Source organism: Berghia stephanieae, chromosome 5, assembly GCF_034508935.2.
Source record: "Berghia stephanieae isolate SIO BIC M18660-M18661 chromosome 5, UCSD_Bste_1.3, whole genome shotgun sequence".
NCBI classification, from domain to species: domain Eukaryota; kingdom Metazoa; phylum Mollusca; class Gastropoda; order Nudibranchia; family Aeolidiidae; genus Berghia; species Berghia stephanieae.
This window is the reverse complement of record NC_088364.1, coordinates 73400639-73417610: the sequence shown is the minus strand read 5'-3', so window position 1 is coordinate 73417610 and position 16972 is coordinate 73400639. Positions and strand designations below refer to the sequence as shown.

The 16972-nt window shown below is 37.1% G+C and overlaps 2 protein-coding genes across 3 annotated transcripts in view; both read left to right on the top strand.

The window, feature by feature from the left end:
• LOC144973588 (zinc metalloproteinase nas-6-like) overlaps window positions 1-16972 on the top strand; it is a 699617-nt gene that overhangs the window by 592050 nt on the left and 90595 nt on the right. The gene's annotated exons all lie outside the window — the stretch shown is intronic.
• The window catches only part of LOC144973580 (uncharacterized), a 149821-nt gene that overhangs the window by 123158 nt on the left and 9691 nt on the right, over window positions 1-16972 (top strand). Inside the window, exons 34-39 of one of the 2 annotated variants that reach the window (XM_078916205.1) lie at window positions 711-872; window positions 4438-4567; window positions 8113-8332; window positions 11147-11319; window positions 14750-14883; window positions 16489-16608. In XM_078916205.1, the coding sequence (XP_078772331.1) occupies window positions 711-872; window positions 4438-4567; window positions 8113-8332; window positions 11147-11319; window positions 14750-14883; window positions 16489-16608 (939 nt within the window). Of the gene's footprint in view, window positions 1-710; window positions 873-4437; window positions 4568-8112; window positions 8333-11146; window positions 11320-14749; window positions 14884-16488; window positions 16609-16972 lie in introns of those variants that run through there. The other variant, XR_013645582.1, reaches the window with a different exon arrangement.

Here is a 16972-nt window from a genome sequence, read left to right as displayed (position 1 = left end):
TGAATAAAACGTACCAAATTGGGGGAAAAATGTTACTTTCTTCTCCTTTATGTCAAAATCATCCTCTCATTCTGCAGATGCGCCCCGGGTCACCATTGATAAATGAGTGGTCTTTGGTTAAAGATCGTACTGAATCCTGTATATTCTTTCGATTTGACTCCCTGTTTTTATCTTGATAACGAAAAAAAAAAGACTTAAAAGACAGGCATTTCGAAAATGGAAATGAGATTTGTTTGCAGAATGACAGAAGGATTGCATATGAGGCAACTCCTGACTTTCACGTCAAAGGTCAAAGGTCAGATGGATGAAATGTACCTATGGGATTTTGGATGGTATCTGTCTTGAAAAATAAAGAGTTATTGTGAGGAACTTTTGGACATCAGGATTGCTCCTTCACACTTAGGGGTATTTATTTTTGACTGGCCTGTGTGTGTATGTGTGTGTGTGTGTGTGTGTGTGTGTCAACATGAAGTGGCTTTTCATATTATCATTTTTAAAATATATTTTCAGAAATTGTTCGGTAAACGTTACAAAGATAATAGCAAGTATTTGATATCAAGTATTTGGCCCATCGAATACATTAAATAGTATTTATCTGAATATTATTCATTCAATTTACTCATTTCAACATCGTGTGATTCAAATCTGAGATTAGACAATACAACAAAGAAACCATGAGTTTTTGAATTTATTTTTTTCTTTGCTTGCAGACATTTAGAAGGCAGACCAAAGAAAAGGGGAGTCCGAAACTAATGCTTACCATCGTGTGTGCTATAGCTATTGTCAATGTGCACAGCAACGTGAATAGCAGCTTTTTAAATGGACACAATGTTGCTGCATGGCTTGACCTTCATTCTCAAAAGGAACCTCCAGTGAGTACCTTGACAAATAACCTAACCCAAGCCTCATACCCAATGAGCAACTTTACTATAGTCCATTCCAAGTCCTGTGCGCAGGGAATACCGCAAATTCCTCCTAAGTTACGAAAAGTGTTGCCGTGATTTTTTGCATGCGGGATTCTATTTTAACTATTTTTAAGTGACGTTACGAATTTTGAATACCAATAGTGATAAACCAAACTATTTTTCAGAATGCCGAATTCCTTTGATCTTTTTGTCGTTTGCAATAGAATATGACTTAAACATTAAAATGTCTGCAGTAATGGTGTGTTGATTTTCTTTCCCGCGGGGGAAATATTCAGAACAACGTGGCGATCAGTGGCCTAGCTTAGAGAATAATTTTGTGTTGTTTCAATTGTACAGAGCTGATAACAGACTCAAAGCGTTTATAATGCATCTCTTTTCTGGAGAACAACGGGCACGTACTATATTGGACGACACAAGCAGCCCGTTACGTGCTTACACATTTTTCGGACTAAGGCTTGATGTCAAAAAAAAAAAAAAACAGAGAGATCATACGAATTTTTACGCCCAACTACCATAGGACGAGAAAAATTGCTTTCACAAAGATATACTCCCCGACCAACTGTTCAGAGACAACTCATAAAGATCGCACAAGACTTTTCACGAAAACTCATTGGTTACCCATCATGTACGGTATACGTTTGCCATTCTTGAATTATGTTCCCTAGGGGGAAGGGGTGCTTGAATGTAATATTGTGAAACATTAATGAATTTAAACTTGTTTAACACCACACAAATTCCATGTAAGTTTGTCAAGTATATCCTTTCAAAGGAATCTCAGTTTTCAAATACAAGAGATGCATAATTAAGATGACATAATTATTATCTTGACTACCCTCTGGATTCATGGATGTGCACCATATTACTGTTCGCCATATGCAATGAAAAAGAATTCCACGCTTCGACTCTCAAGAGAAATACTTGTAAATTTTCCTTATTGCAACAAATCTGCATGTTTCATCCATATTGTTATCAGTTTTTATGAATGTAGAAATCACAACCGCAAGCAACGCTTCTGGCTTTTAACTATGTTCGACTATGTGGTCTAGTGGTATGCCACTCGTGTTCGGCGTATAGTTGAGTCCTTGGAAAAGGCTCTTTGTTCACATTCTCTCACCGTACTCATGTATATAATAAGTACCTGGCCGTTAACAGCGTTGTCTCTGTCGGGGAAAAAATGTAATATCGCATAACAGGCGTAATGTCCTAAATATTAAGTGTTGTTGTTGGTCATGGACCCATTGTCAAGCGCTTTGAGCACGTTTAGTGGATATTGCTCTATATAAATACTCTAATTAATCAATTGTAACAATTGTTTATGTCAAGTGTGTACAAAGTGTACACTTTGCAGTGTCATTTTTAACCCAGGGTGGTAATGTTAGTGAGTAGTACACATGGATCTCAAATGGTGTGAGCTTCTTAGCCAAGGGCATACTATCAATACTATTGTTCACTCATCCCAGACCCTTCGTTAAAAAATGAAATTCCAAAGTATTGTACTGTAACCTGGGAAACATTTTGAAAAACAAACAGATGTCGTTCGGGATTAGAGTCCGAGTCTTGAAGTGCTACGTGTGGCCAATCTTGTTATACGGATGCGAAAGCTGGACTACAAATGCAGAAACACAAAAGAACATTGAAGCTTTTGAAATGTGGTGCTTGAGAAGGATGCAGAGAATATCATATACTGCACACAAAACGAACGAAGAAGTGCTAAAACAAACATACCAACAAAGGAAACTAATGCCCTTAATAGTGGATCGACAACTATCCTTTTTCGGACACATAGTAAGGAAAGATAAGAATGAATACCTGGCAAGTTGTGGAAAAATACCTGGTAAACGCGCCCGGGGGAGACAAAGAAAAACACTCATAGACCAACTGAAGGGCTTCACCAACCTAACAATCCAAGAGCTGTTTGAAAAAGCAAGAGACAGGGAGGAATGGAGAGAGATAATTCATGCAGTATCCGAAGCCTGGACCAGGCATGGAACCTAGAAGAAGAAGAAGTACTGTAACCGATGAAAAAAAATCGGCTTAACGTCATTACCAATTCTAATGTTTGAGCCAATTATCGTTAAAATCCACCTGAATGTTTTGAAGATGTCCACGTCAACGCGTGCACAAGGGTTGTGGAAAGGATTATAATACCTTTACCCAAGTCTCATACCCAGTGATTACCTTTACAAATAACTTATCGCAAGTCTCATATCCAGTGATTACCTTTACAAATAACTTATCCCAAATCTCATACCCAGTGATTACCTTTACAAATAACTTATCCCAAGTCTCATATCCAGTGATTACCTTTACAAATAGCTTAACCCAAGTCTCATCTCCAGTGATTACCTTCACAAATAGCTTATCCCAAGTCTCATACCCAGTGAGTCACTTTACAAATAACTTATCCCAAGTTTCATATGCAATCTAAATTATAGCAGATTTATTCTCAATTTTCAGCAATTAATTTACCAACATTGTAGCGTTTTGAAGTGGTGAGTCACAAATGACGCTCGTAGTGCTTTGTCTGGATATCACACGCTCAAAATTAGATTTGCAACTGACCAGCCATGCCAAGGAATCAGGAGCTATAATGGTTGTTGTGTCCAAATTATGAATTGTTATTTTGGTGTCTCAGGTTTAACAATTTAATAAGTTGGGAATTATCTTTATACATTGATATTTTAAGTTTAAATTTTCTCCCAATATCGGAGCTTACTCAGTGTCTCAATCGTCTCTGTGTTATAGGGAATGAGATTAGCGGAAGAGTAGCGTCCCTTGATTGGACGTCACCCATAGTCTGTGACGTCACCGGCGGAAAAGTTATTAGAGAGAGAGAACGTCATGTTGGTTGTGCGGATGCGTCTCTCGTCCTCGCTTCCTAATCTCATTCCCTATATGTTTATGTTGAGATTTTAACTGCTAACTCGCCAATTAACTTTTGTGGTGTTTATGTGTTGGCCCCATGACCTCAAGAAGTCGCGAGAGGGACTCAAGGTAGTTCCTACTTCGGAAACCATTTTATGAAATGGTGGATGGAGTCCATTGTAGAGCGTCCTTCTTGTGGCCAGTCGGTTCGTGGGTTTGACTCCCAATCGCCACAATACTTATTATTATCAATTGTGGCACTTTTCTAGTCACTTCATTTCTTGTTATTGTCAACATGAGTGCCTGCTCCACGTACTTTTCTGCCAAAATGTAAAAAGGTTTTATATCCTTACACAACAGAGACTACCTCTATAGAATTGATGATTTTAAAATACAGATTCACATGACCTAATTGCTTTAAAACGATATTGTGTGCGGGCGATGTAGATGCTAACAAGGGATGTAAAAGTCAAATAGTTTTGTTACTATCGGCTACATTCAATGTTTGATATCTAACCCTTCACGACATGATACTGTTTTGGCGCTGTAGGTTAGAGATGTTAGTTTGCCAAAAGTTCTATACAAGCCATAGTTAAGTGACATGTGTTAATTTACTTGTGAATAAATTATTTTTTCTATCTACTAGGCATTTACAGTTGACGAAGTATGGCAATATATAGAGACTGTCTATTTTAGATATTACCACTCGTCCGAATCAAAGGAGAGTACGGCTTTGAAGCTTTTCGGCAAAATACGTCAAGTTCGGTCAATTCGCAGTGAGTAGTAAAAGAGATTTCAGTGGGGTCACGTGGGCAAATTAAAAAGAAATTAAGATTAATCCGTTCATATGAACTGACACAAAATGAAAAAAATCATAGAATACAAATTCATGATTTCTGAAATTAGCCTACCTTTTCCAAAGTAAACATTAAGCTGATCTAAGCTGTAGACCATGGAAACAATTTGAACTAAATGAAAAAAAGTTTTACATTTTAACAATGTGTATATGGAAAGGAAGTTTGACTTTTACACCCATCCTCTCAGATTCCACATTTCCGTCGGAATAGGGGTTTTGAACCAAAAATGTATTTTGCTACATATTTCTTTTAGTCATTACTTCTTACAGTTTATACAGCTTGACATGAACAAGTAATCCTGTTCCTCCTCGGGACAGGCCACAATAGACTTTAAAACGCACATGACGCATGGAACTGACACAGTCAACGGTCTGCTTACGTGGTGAGGAGGAGGAAGGTGCTGAACATATACTGCAGCGATGCAGAAAATATTCAACCCATTGAGAAGAGATATGTCCGTCTGCAATCTCCCAACATAAAAATCTTTTCCATCCGCGAGAAGATCTCAAAAAGACGAGTACCTTCATCTTGAAAACGGGAATCAGATATAAAGGCATACCAGAAGAAGAAGAAGAAAAATAGAAGAAAAAGAAGAAGGAGAAGAAGAAGAAGAAGAAGAAGAAGAAGAAGATGAAGAAGAAGATAGCTAGAAGTAGATTTCCACTGGCTCTACTTCTGCCATGTCGATATAGGATTCCATGTGCTGCTCATCAATTTTTAAGATGGTCACGACTTTCTGTGCGATCGCTGTCATGCTTAAGGACAGATGCCTTTGTCTATTATTGTCATTCGATGACATAAGGCCAAAGCCGATTTAGTATCAGCATCCACAGCTCTTTTGCACACTTGGATGTTTCTGAATGGCCACCAACGTTTGTGATTTGAGCTATATATTATGGTTTGCTTAGGCGTTTATCTATTCATAATCGTGTATGTTTAATCGGCGTTGTTTAATTTATTTGCAATATCATCTGCTTTGATTAATGGTGCAGATATGTTTGGTATGGGTTAAGTTTTTGGTAGTTTACTATAGCTAGCGTCTCGAATTTTAAGAGGCGCTAAGTCTCATCGACATTTCCACGATGAGTTTCTTGTAGGTAATGTAAACTTGACATAAGTGACTCAATGCCGATTGCCTCCTAATCTTCGGACTGGGACGGTTTGGCAGCTTCTCTGATTTGTTGAGTGAGTTCTTTCCGCTGATGACGGTCTGCTGCGATGGATCTCATGTGTTCTAAATCCTTTTCGCATCTCAGTTCTCGTGTGCTATCGAGGCGCTTGATGCCTTTATTTATCGTAGTGTATATGCTTGTGGGTCTGCCTTTGTATTTGTTATGTCTGCTTGGTGTAAATAATAACGCCATTGCCTTATTAGCTGGAATATTTCTGTCTCTCCTTAAATATGTCTAAATAATCTCCATCTTGCTTCCAAAATATGAATCGATTGCAGTGTTTCTTCGCATTTTATGTACAGCGATCTGTTACTTATTTTTGGTTAGGAAGTGAATATTTAGAATTCTCATGAGCTGTTTCCCATTGAAGGCATCTAGATTATCTTCTTCGCTTTTTGTACTGTCCATATTTCACAGTTGTAAATAAGTACCGATTTAACAAGGCTCTTGTATAGCTTTATTTTTGTTATTCTTTTCAGTTTGTTGTTTCTCAGCCATACGTGTGTCAGCTTATTGATAGCGGCTGTCGACAGATGTTTTCGTTTTTCGACGTCTTCTATGTATCTAATTAACAATCCCGCCTTATTTATTTATTTATTTATTTATTTATTGTCTTTTTTTCCACTCTTGGTCGTCTCTGCCAAGTTTCGTAATGTCGGTCTTAACGGCCTTTACGAAAAGATTGTGTATCTCTAATGTGACTTTCACGTTTTGAGATCTTTTCTATTGACGAAATCAATATCGTCTGCGTATGCTATTTCTGATGGAAGGTGGGATTCAACTACAGTAAAACGGTGCGCACTTCCTTTAGAGCATGCTCCAGGTATACAACGGACAAAACAGGACTGAGACTATCCCCTTGGGGTGTTCCAATATTACTTAAGACCGGTATTTGGGTTGTTGCTCCGTTCGCCTTGGTGCTTACCCAGGTCTCACTGAGCAGGAAACGCACTAGTCGAATTCCATGGTCCGTAATTATTGTTTTCAATACATTAAGCAGGGCACGGCGATCAATCGTGTCAAAGGCCGCTGACATGTCTAACCCGGTGATGGTGATATTAATTTTCTCATATAGTTTTTGCGGCCAGCCATTTATGCGTCCACACATCTGCGGTGATTCTTTCTTGACGAAACCATCTCTTATCAGGCCAAAACTAGAATATGTAGAGGACCCCTACACAAAAAAGGACATAGACAAGATTGAAAAATTACGAAGAACTGCTGCAAGATTTGCAACCTAATGCAAATCCAGAGACCTGGATTGTGTCACGTCTTCCCTCCAGTCACTTGAATGGAAATCATTGAAAAACCGGCGCATGGTATCCCGTACCTTACACAAAACCATCAACTACCCAAACGCACCCATCATCACCCCAAACTACATAACAAGTAAATCAGATAGATGCGCTACACGTAGATACAACAATACATCACAATACATTCAACCATTTACAAGAACAGACAAATTATACGATCACAGCTTTTTTCCAACGAACAATAAATGACGGGAATTTCTTGCCACCGGACATAACGGACGTTGAATGCTTGGAAATTTTCAAAACAACTTTGAATGCACTTGCTCGTCAAAGTAATCTGTGACTTTTCCCTGTTTTGATTGGACTGTACTGTAACTGAATACTTGTAGCCCGTGAGCCTTTTTGCAAATACAAGCCATTGAAGATTGAAGATAAATTGGAATGCCGCTTAATCGAAACGATTTCTGTATAACCAATCCATTACAATTCCTCGCATTCCAATAAGATTATGTCGAATTTATTTTCAGCATGGAATATGTAGACAGGCCAATAAAAACGTGAGCATTTATATAGAGCAAAATCCACTACATGTGCTCACGGCGATTTACAAGAGGTCCCTAGCCATCAGCAACACTTAAACATGTAGGACGAGACATGACGCTCATTAGGCGATATTATAAGTTTTCCCACAGAAACAATGCTGTTAATGGCCGGGTATTCTTTTTACAAGAAAATATTATGAGTAAAAAGCCTTTTCCAAGGACTTAGCTATGAGCTGCTCAGAGCACGATTCGAACCCTGGACCCTCCGGACTGAAGGCGACTGTCATACCAGTAAAACCACATAGCCGCACTATAATTGTCTACTATGCAAACCACCTCGTACTAGATTTCCCAGAGACAAAACTTGAAGGGGGATTTGAAACCATCAACAAATGTGATGATGACTTCCGAACCTGGATTGATACCTTGAACATAGAAGTGTAGCCGAACGATACTACTACTATTGTCTACTTTTATATTTGTTTCTGTTTCAGCTGACTGCAGAAAAAAAATATTCCCTCGACTGTCAATTGACAAACCATGGTGCCATGAACCTTTTAGCTGGCAGGTTGAAGAAACCAGGGATTTTTGCAGTAATTGGAGAAAGCCGCTGGTTAAAGGCCAAAACAAGAGTTGTCATTTTCTGTTTAAATACGTACATGGCAACGTAGACTCTGTCTTTGAATATTTACAAGCTGAATATCCCCTTGGCGGGTAAATGACATAATATTCTTTTATTATCGTCATTATCAACACCATTATCTCCAACATCATCATCGTTATCATTAATGTTCTATTATTATGATGATGATGATGATGATGATGATGATGATGATGATGATGATGATGATGATGATGATGATGATAGTTATTATATATTATTATTATTATTATTATTATTATTATTATGATTATTATTATTATTATTATTATTATTATTATTATTATTATTATTATTATTATTATTATTATTATTATTTTATATTATTATTATTATTATTATCATGCATTGTTATTGTTATTATTATTAATGTTTTAAATATTATTATTATTATTATTATTATTATTATTATTATTATTGTTATTATTATTATTGTTATTTATCATTACCATTACCAGACCAGAAAGTTCCCAGACAATTGTCTGAAATCAAACTAACCACTACTATTTTTCCATAACAGGGAACACCATAAATTTCCAAAAACAAAAAAAAAATTAGGAAATCTGCTCCTGTCTTTTTTTTTTCTTTTAATCGTTTACGCGTGGCTGATTGCCCAAGTCGTTTCCTGGACCCTCTTCAACACCGCTATCGTGTTAGCTCTTCCCTTTGAGCCAGTTATCCAACTCCTAATAAGCAATGGAGAAACTATAAAACAAGTTCAGACATTTAAATATCTTGGATACATAATAGTTTCAGATGGCAGATGTAGCACAGAAATAAAACGAAGAATTGCAATAGCTAAAGATAGTTTTAATAAAATGAGTCTACTTTTTAAAAACCACAATATCTCAATGACAACAAAACATAGGGTTTTGAAGGCCTATGCATGGTCAGTATTATTATATGGCTGTGAAAGTTGGACAATTACAGAAGATATTAGAAAGAAACTGGAGGCAGCAGAAATGTGGTTTCTTAGAAGGATGTTAAGAATCTCATGTACAGAGAAGAAAACTAATGAATAAGTATTAGAGCAAGCTGAAACTATAAGGTTATCAATTCGTACACTAAGAAAAAGACAAATGCAATTTTTAGGGCACCTAAATCGACATAAATGTATTGAACATCTTGCTCTCACAGGAAAGACAGAAGTAAAAAGACTAAAGGTAGACCAAGAAAAACATAGTTAAATAGCTGGGTGACAAAGAAAGAGAAGAGTAATTTTAGTTTTTTGAGGTTATCTGATCGGATAGATGAATGGCGTACCATGATCACCGATGTCTGGCACAGACTTGGTATTTGAAGAAGAAGAAGAGGAAGATCCAACTCCTGTGCCATACACTCTACACACATTCTTGACGTTTCGAATGTGTAGCATCGTATGTCATCACACAAGATTTATTGACTTGACACACTAAATTTGTTTGAAACTGAAACAGATTCCAACATTTTTTTAACACATCAGAAAGTGAAACATAAGCATACAATGTGCTACATACGTCTTAACTATTTTTTTTTGAGTCTTGAAGTGAGTGAATAGTGTTGTGAAATATATCCAGTAAGTAACCTCAAATATAGCATTACCATAAATGGGAGCGATCTATATTCATGTTTTCGTCCAACCTAGTCATCGATCACATGATTTGTTGTTGTACAAGGATTGGAGCTTTCTCAATTTATCTAATCACGCTGCTTTGTTTACGAAACATACCCACGAGTCATGCTGAGCAAAATGACCAATTGTAACGGTTATTCTTAATCTGTGAACACTTTTCACGATGTTGGTCATGTTGAGCACACTTTGCAATGTGACCAATGACCTCGAGCACATGGAAATGTAATATAGATCGTGCCCATTCAAACTGCTCTTCATTCAAAATGTTTGTGGCGTGATGTTTTGTTCCATCTATCTCTGTATTTCAATCTAACAAGAAAGAAATGACGTGAGTAGGAAAGTGCCAGAAGACAATAGAGAATAAAAACATTTATTCCGGCTCTTTCCTACTCGCTTCATTTCTTGTAATCATCTTTAAAAGTGCCTGCTCCACTCACTTTTCTGAATTAATATTCACACCAAATACCGGACCTTACTCAATGTCTCAATGGGAGCGATCTATATTCGTGTTTTCGTCCAACCGAGTCATTGATCACAATGACTTGTTGCTGTATGGAGATAAAGATAAAGGGAGTAAATCTGACTCATGAACGAACAACACAAAACAAACGACGTTTCGGCCCTAGGCCTTTTTCATGACCGGAGTTGTACAATGATTCAACATTTCTCAATGTATCTAAACACGCTGCTTTGTTCATGAAAGTTGTAAACATACCCATGAGTCATGCTGAGCAAAATGACCAATTGTCACGTTGGCTATTTCTCGAACTGTGAACACTTTTCACTATGTGGGTCATTTTGAGCACACTTTGCAATGTGACCAATGACCTCGAGCACATGGAAATGTAATATAGATCATGCCCATTGTTTCATTGTTATTGTGTGTTTGTGTTGAGAATATGGCTATCACGCTTTAATGCTGGCTAACAAACTTCGCAGCGTTTGTGTGTTGAACCAATGACCTGAAGAAAGGGAGAGGGGTTCAAGATAGACACAGCGTTTGATACCACATTTTTTTTTGAGTGGTGGATAGCTCTGACAGAAGCGCTACGCCCTCCTCGTGAGGCGGAGTTGTCGTACAAGTAAGGTCGCGTGTTCGAGCCCCCATCGCCGCGAGAGAAAAAATGATTCTCTATTGTCTTCTGGCACCTTCTTACAGAGGAGGTGAAACAACTATTGATAAATTATAGATGATCATAATTCTTAAAGAAAGCTTCAAATGTTTGTCAATGGCATTTTTTAAAAATTCCTCCAGCTACCAGCATATAATGAATGACTTCGATGAAATCAACCGTGAAGTACTCAAGGACATGAAAACCATGAACTGGGTCGATCAACGAACCGAAGCTATTTTGCTAGAGTCCTCTGCCTTTGACCTTGACACTGGTATAGCTGCAGCCATCACCGTGACCTTCAATTTCCAGCCACGTCAGTGCAATTTTAGGGGAGAAGGGAAGGGGGGTGGGGGAAAAAGATAAATTGAGATTGATCCACATTGAATCAATCTGAGAAAGGTGTAGAATGAGAGAGAAACAATGGGAGTGTTACGAATTAGTTATAGATAATGGGAATCAAGAAAACAGCATTGTCAGAAGACAAAATGGACAAATGCGGGCCGAAACATAAAAAAAAGGATGTGATAGGCGTAGGGCTCGGGTTTCGTGATAAATACAGTGTAGTTAGCCGAGAGAGAGAGGAGTGCGTGTGTGTATGTGTTGTGTGTGTTTGTGTGTGCTTGTGTGAGCTGGTAAATTTGATAACTCAATTGTTGTTGGTGAGTCGACATCAAGTAGGCAAGAGAACGAACATGGTAGATAGTTACAAAGGAATAACACAAACGGCGTTAAAACTATTAAACTAAACATTTACTGAGAACTATACAGCACCGTGACGACATACTTGCAAGCATGCAGACCTATAAGCAGAATAAGATGACATTTCAAAAGGAACGACCGATCACGTTCAATGACTTTTCCGTCTCCTCAACAGACTCTACTCTAACCATACGGGATACGAACTAACAAATCATTTCGAATCGAAATTCAATCTATCAAGCATGTTCTAGGTCCATTCGAAAGGCACATTGAGATCACTCGGATCAAAATTAGGAAGGAAATAATAGTATATTATTATTTCTCTTCAACCGTAACGACACAGGGGATTCGGAGAGTGAAAGAAAAAGAAGAGGAGATAGGAAACCAAAAAAATGGGGGGAGGGGGAGGGGTGATGGCAGGGTATGAAGCAAAGAGGATTTGATTACTTAACTATATATCAAAGCTATATTAGTATTAGCAAAGAAAAAAAACGCATCAACTCTATACCTAATAACTCATTTACGAAAAAAGAACAAATGATTATGTTTTTTTCGTAGAAAAATAGTTTATATATATATATATATATATATATATATATATATATATATATATATATATATATAATATATATATATATATATATAAGAACAACAACAACATCAACAAATTATCAAAAGATTGATAAATACGTGGAAGACCTATTTTATGATAATAGAAAGGAAAACCAGATGCACACGTATAAGAAGGGACCAGATATACTGAAATCAGAAGTGTGATCAGCCCTGTCAATAATGAAAGCAGGAATGGCAGCAGGCATTGATGGTATTAATACGGAAAAGTTAAAAGGACTGTGATAATTTGGCATAGACACTCACACAGGAAGAATTGAGAACATCAGTATCCCTCCTCCTCCCAAAGAAACCAAATGCAGTCGTATGTTCCGACTACAGAACAATAAGTCTGATGAAACTACGTTTAACTATCATACTGAGAAGAATAAAGGATAAAATAAATGCCAAAGTCATTGAAGAGCATGCAGGATTTCGAAGCAATAGCGGAACAGAGAAGCAATTTTCAACCTCAAAATTTTATTGAGAGACACTTGGAAGTCCAAAAAGAAGTGTACGCATATTTTATTGATTACTTCAAGGCATTCGACACCGTACACCACGAAAAACTGATAAACACTTTAAGGCAAATAGATCTAGAAGTATATGACACTCATTATAGCAAATTTATACTGGACTCAAAATACCAAAATAAGAAACGAGAATACATTATCTGACCTAATGGGAATCAAGCGGGGTGTCCGACAAGGTTATGCCTTTTCAATTTCTATACAGAAATTATATTTATAGAATTAGAGATGATGCACGGTGTACTTGCGAATGAAAGAAACATCAATAGTTTGAGATATGCAGACGATACGGTACGACTGGCAACAAACAAAGAAGACCTGCAGAAACTAGTACATGAGACTAACAAAATAAGTAATAATTATGGACTGGAACTGAATATACAGAAAACGAAAATAATGGTATTTACACGAACAGAAGAAGCCATTATAACAGTAGACGGAAAAGCAATAGAACAAGTACAGGCTAAAACATATCTAGGACAGTAAATCACAGATGACGACAGATCTATTGCACAGGTCAAAAAAAGGATCAGCATTGCCAAAATAAACTTCAAGAAAATGAGAAAAATACTCACTATTTTAAAACTATCAACAAAAACAAAAGTGCGTATAGCTAAATGTTATGTATGGTCCACATTCCTGTATGCATGTGAAACATGGATCATAATGAAGGAGATAGAAAGAAAAATGGATGCCTTTGAGATGTGGGTGTCCCGCAGAATTCTGCGAGTACTAAGGACCAGAAAGAAATCAAACATGCTGGTTCTTATTGGTGCAGGCCAAAGGTCCAGAAAACTGTTGGCAGAAGTTTAAATGAGAAAACTGAATTATTATAGACACGTTCGGAGACATACACCATCCAAAAATGAGTACTAGAGGGAAATGTAGCTAGCAGAAAGGCAAGAGGCAAACCAATGAAGTCCTGGAGAGGAAACAACTGGCAAAAATATAATCGACTGCTCGGTAATGGCGCTTGAGCAGGAAGAATGGTGTTACATGACATTCAACCGCTGTAGGGAGACGGAACTCTGTTATATATATATATGGAGAGAGAGAGAGAGAATATCTAATAGATACCAATAATATACGATTCTTACACTCTTGCCTTTTGAAATTCTGGACATGTTTCCAACCGCTGCACGAGCTTGCGAGTACGCGTTGGGACAAAAGTTCGAATTCCAAAACGCAAGAGTGTGAGAAATCATTTATTCTACCCCTCAATCGATTTATATTTCATCGTCTTTGAATAAAAGACATCTTCACATTCAAATAATACTTCTTTTCTAAGAATCTGATTTTTTGGTGAAATTTAACGATTTATAATCTGACGTTACAAATTATTATTGTAAACATTATATCATTACGCGTTACTATAGGGAGACGGGTGGAAAAATAGCAATTATATATTTATTGTTGAAAAGAAATCTGTGAATTCTTACTCTACATGAACATTTTATTGAATTCCACGGCAAATGTTATGTCAGCCACTGGCCTCTGTAACAATTAGTATTCTCCTCCTCATGGAATGGATTGGATATATGGTCCGATCATCTCAATAAGTACGGCTATGTGGTCTAGTGGTAGGACACTCGCTTTCGGATCGGAAGGTCCTGGGTTCGAGCATCGCGCTCGGTGCATATCTAGTTGAGTCCTTGGAAAAGACTCTTTACTCACATTCTCTCACCGTACTCAGGTGTAAAATGAGTACCTGGCCGTTAACAGCGTTGTCTTTGGCCGAAAAATTGTAATATCGCCTAATAGGCGTTATGTCCCGTCCTACATGTTAAATGTTGCTGTTGACCAGGGACCCATTGTAAAGCGCTTTGAGCATATTTAGTGGATATTGCGCTATATAAAAGCTCATTTACAAAAAAAATTAACAAGAGTTCTATTATTTGTCAACAGATGGCATACGCCAGTCTTTTAAAATCCACTCTTTTGTGTTCATATTTGCGGGGGTTTCTTCATGGATTTTGCTCTTTGCACTCATAGCCTGGTCGCTTCTTACATTGGGTGAAGTGTCGTCCCAATTTTCTAAAGTGAGTTATTTTGTTAAAATGTATCCTTCAATGTTATTTTTTCTGTAATTGCTATATTATTATTAATACAATACCAAAGAGCGTTTTGTTATGTCCCAAAATAGACCTATACGGACGATTATAATGTTTATATATATATATATATATATATATATATATATATATATATATATATATATATATTTGATCACGTGTATTTTATAACCAATAGCAAGTCATCCATATAAGTAAATATGACTTTCCAAAACAAACAATGCTCAAAACTGTTTCCACTGATGAGGGAATTACAGCTATAGGCTTGAGATTTCCAAACAAGAAACTGTCACAATCGGCTTCAACAGTCATGACGTCACTTCCCTCGTAATGACGCATAGTAACTTAGTAACTGGCTCTAAACTATCGGAACAATGGCGGGCAACCTTATGAAATACTTCTCCGATGAGCATAAAAGTGTATCCAGGGGAGAAAAACATTATAAATATGATCATGTTTTGACTGTTATACATTCTGATCACATGACATGAAAAGTTCTAGCCAGCTTGAAGAATAAAAAGTACCGATTTTCTTTGTTAGAACCACGCTGCTCGTAGTTGCTGGGCGACGTGACATCAGACTATTGAATCCAAATATGGCAATATAAACCTAACATCAATTCAGCAAAAACCCTGGAATTAGATCCTTTTCTCATTTCGGATCCTCTGATTGGAGCGCCTTACCACATAGCATTCGTGATTGTCTATTTTTAAACGTTCGCTTAAAACTTTTGGAGACATTTATTTCATTTGAAATCTTAATCTAAAAATACCACTTGTTCTCTCTTTAATTTAATGACAATTTTCTGAATTTTTTTCCGAAATGTCTTATCTACCCAACACAAAAATTTTTGTTTTTTTTTTTCACTCAAACGCTAAAATATACTATCTATACATATTTCTGTGCAGTAAAACAAGCTTTACTTAACAGCATTAACAAAGGTTCTGCTCAAGTATTTGTGATATGCAAAGCAAATCTTGAAAATAGAAAAAGAAAAGTTCATTTATCGTAGCAAATATGACAATTTTCCTGTAGTTGGTTAGGAGAGAGTTACGCATTGGATTTACCCCGATATATTACCTTTTTGAGAAGATCTGTCACATGCTTGTTCTTATCATCTTTAAAAGTACGGCTATGTGGTCTTGTGGTATGACACTCGCTTTCGGATCGGAGGGTCCTGGGTTCGAGCCTCGCGCTCGGCGCATAGTTGATTCCTTGGAAAAGGCTCTTTACTCAAATTCTCTCACCGTTCTTAGGTGTAAAATGAGCCGTTTTACTGGTCGTTAACAGCGTTGTCTTTGTCCGAAAAAATTGCAATATCGCCTAACAGGCGTCATGTCCCGTCCTACATGTTAAATGTTGCTGTTGACCAGGGACCCCTTGTAAAGCGCTTTGAACACATTTAGTGGATATTGCGCTATATAAAGCTCATTTATAAAAAAATGTTAATCGCACCACCCAACAGAATTCTATCGCATGTGAAATTTTAAAGGAGGTAGTGGCACCTTTTGAATAATTGGATATGAAGTGGTGAGACGTTGATTTTAATCCGTTTTCATCGATCCATTACAGATTGCATCACAAGGCTATGCTAGTTTCTTCAAAGATGCAGACAACATTCTTCATTCGCTTCACGTAATGGTTCACATTCTTCTTCTCGCCGGCTTTGTTTATCGAGCGTTCCTTGGTAAAGTAAGTATTACTAATCGTATTGCTAATCGAAGGCGGCATGTGCAGTCAAACTTACTTCTAGAAGAATGAATTTGATGCTACTCGAGCGGTCAAGAGTAACGCACCCAATCTTAGACATTTTTGCTGCTTTTCAAAATTGGAAAAAAATGTATAAAAAATGAGCATGTACATAGATAGTTTGATTCAACTACCATTAATATGCAAAACTAAAAACAATAGCGTTGATACTAATACTACGTCTAAAGTTCGTCTCAGAAAAATCTAATAAATAGGCATGGGATTAAAGTAACCCGGATTAACTACGGATATAGTCGGTATTAGGGTTGAGTGAGTTAATAAGATCCAAGAATAAACCACAGATTTG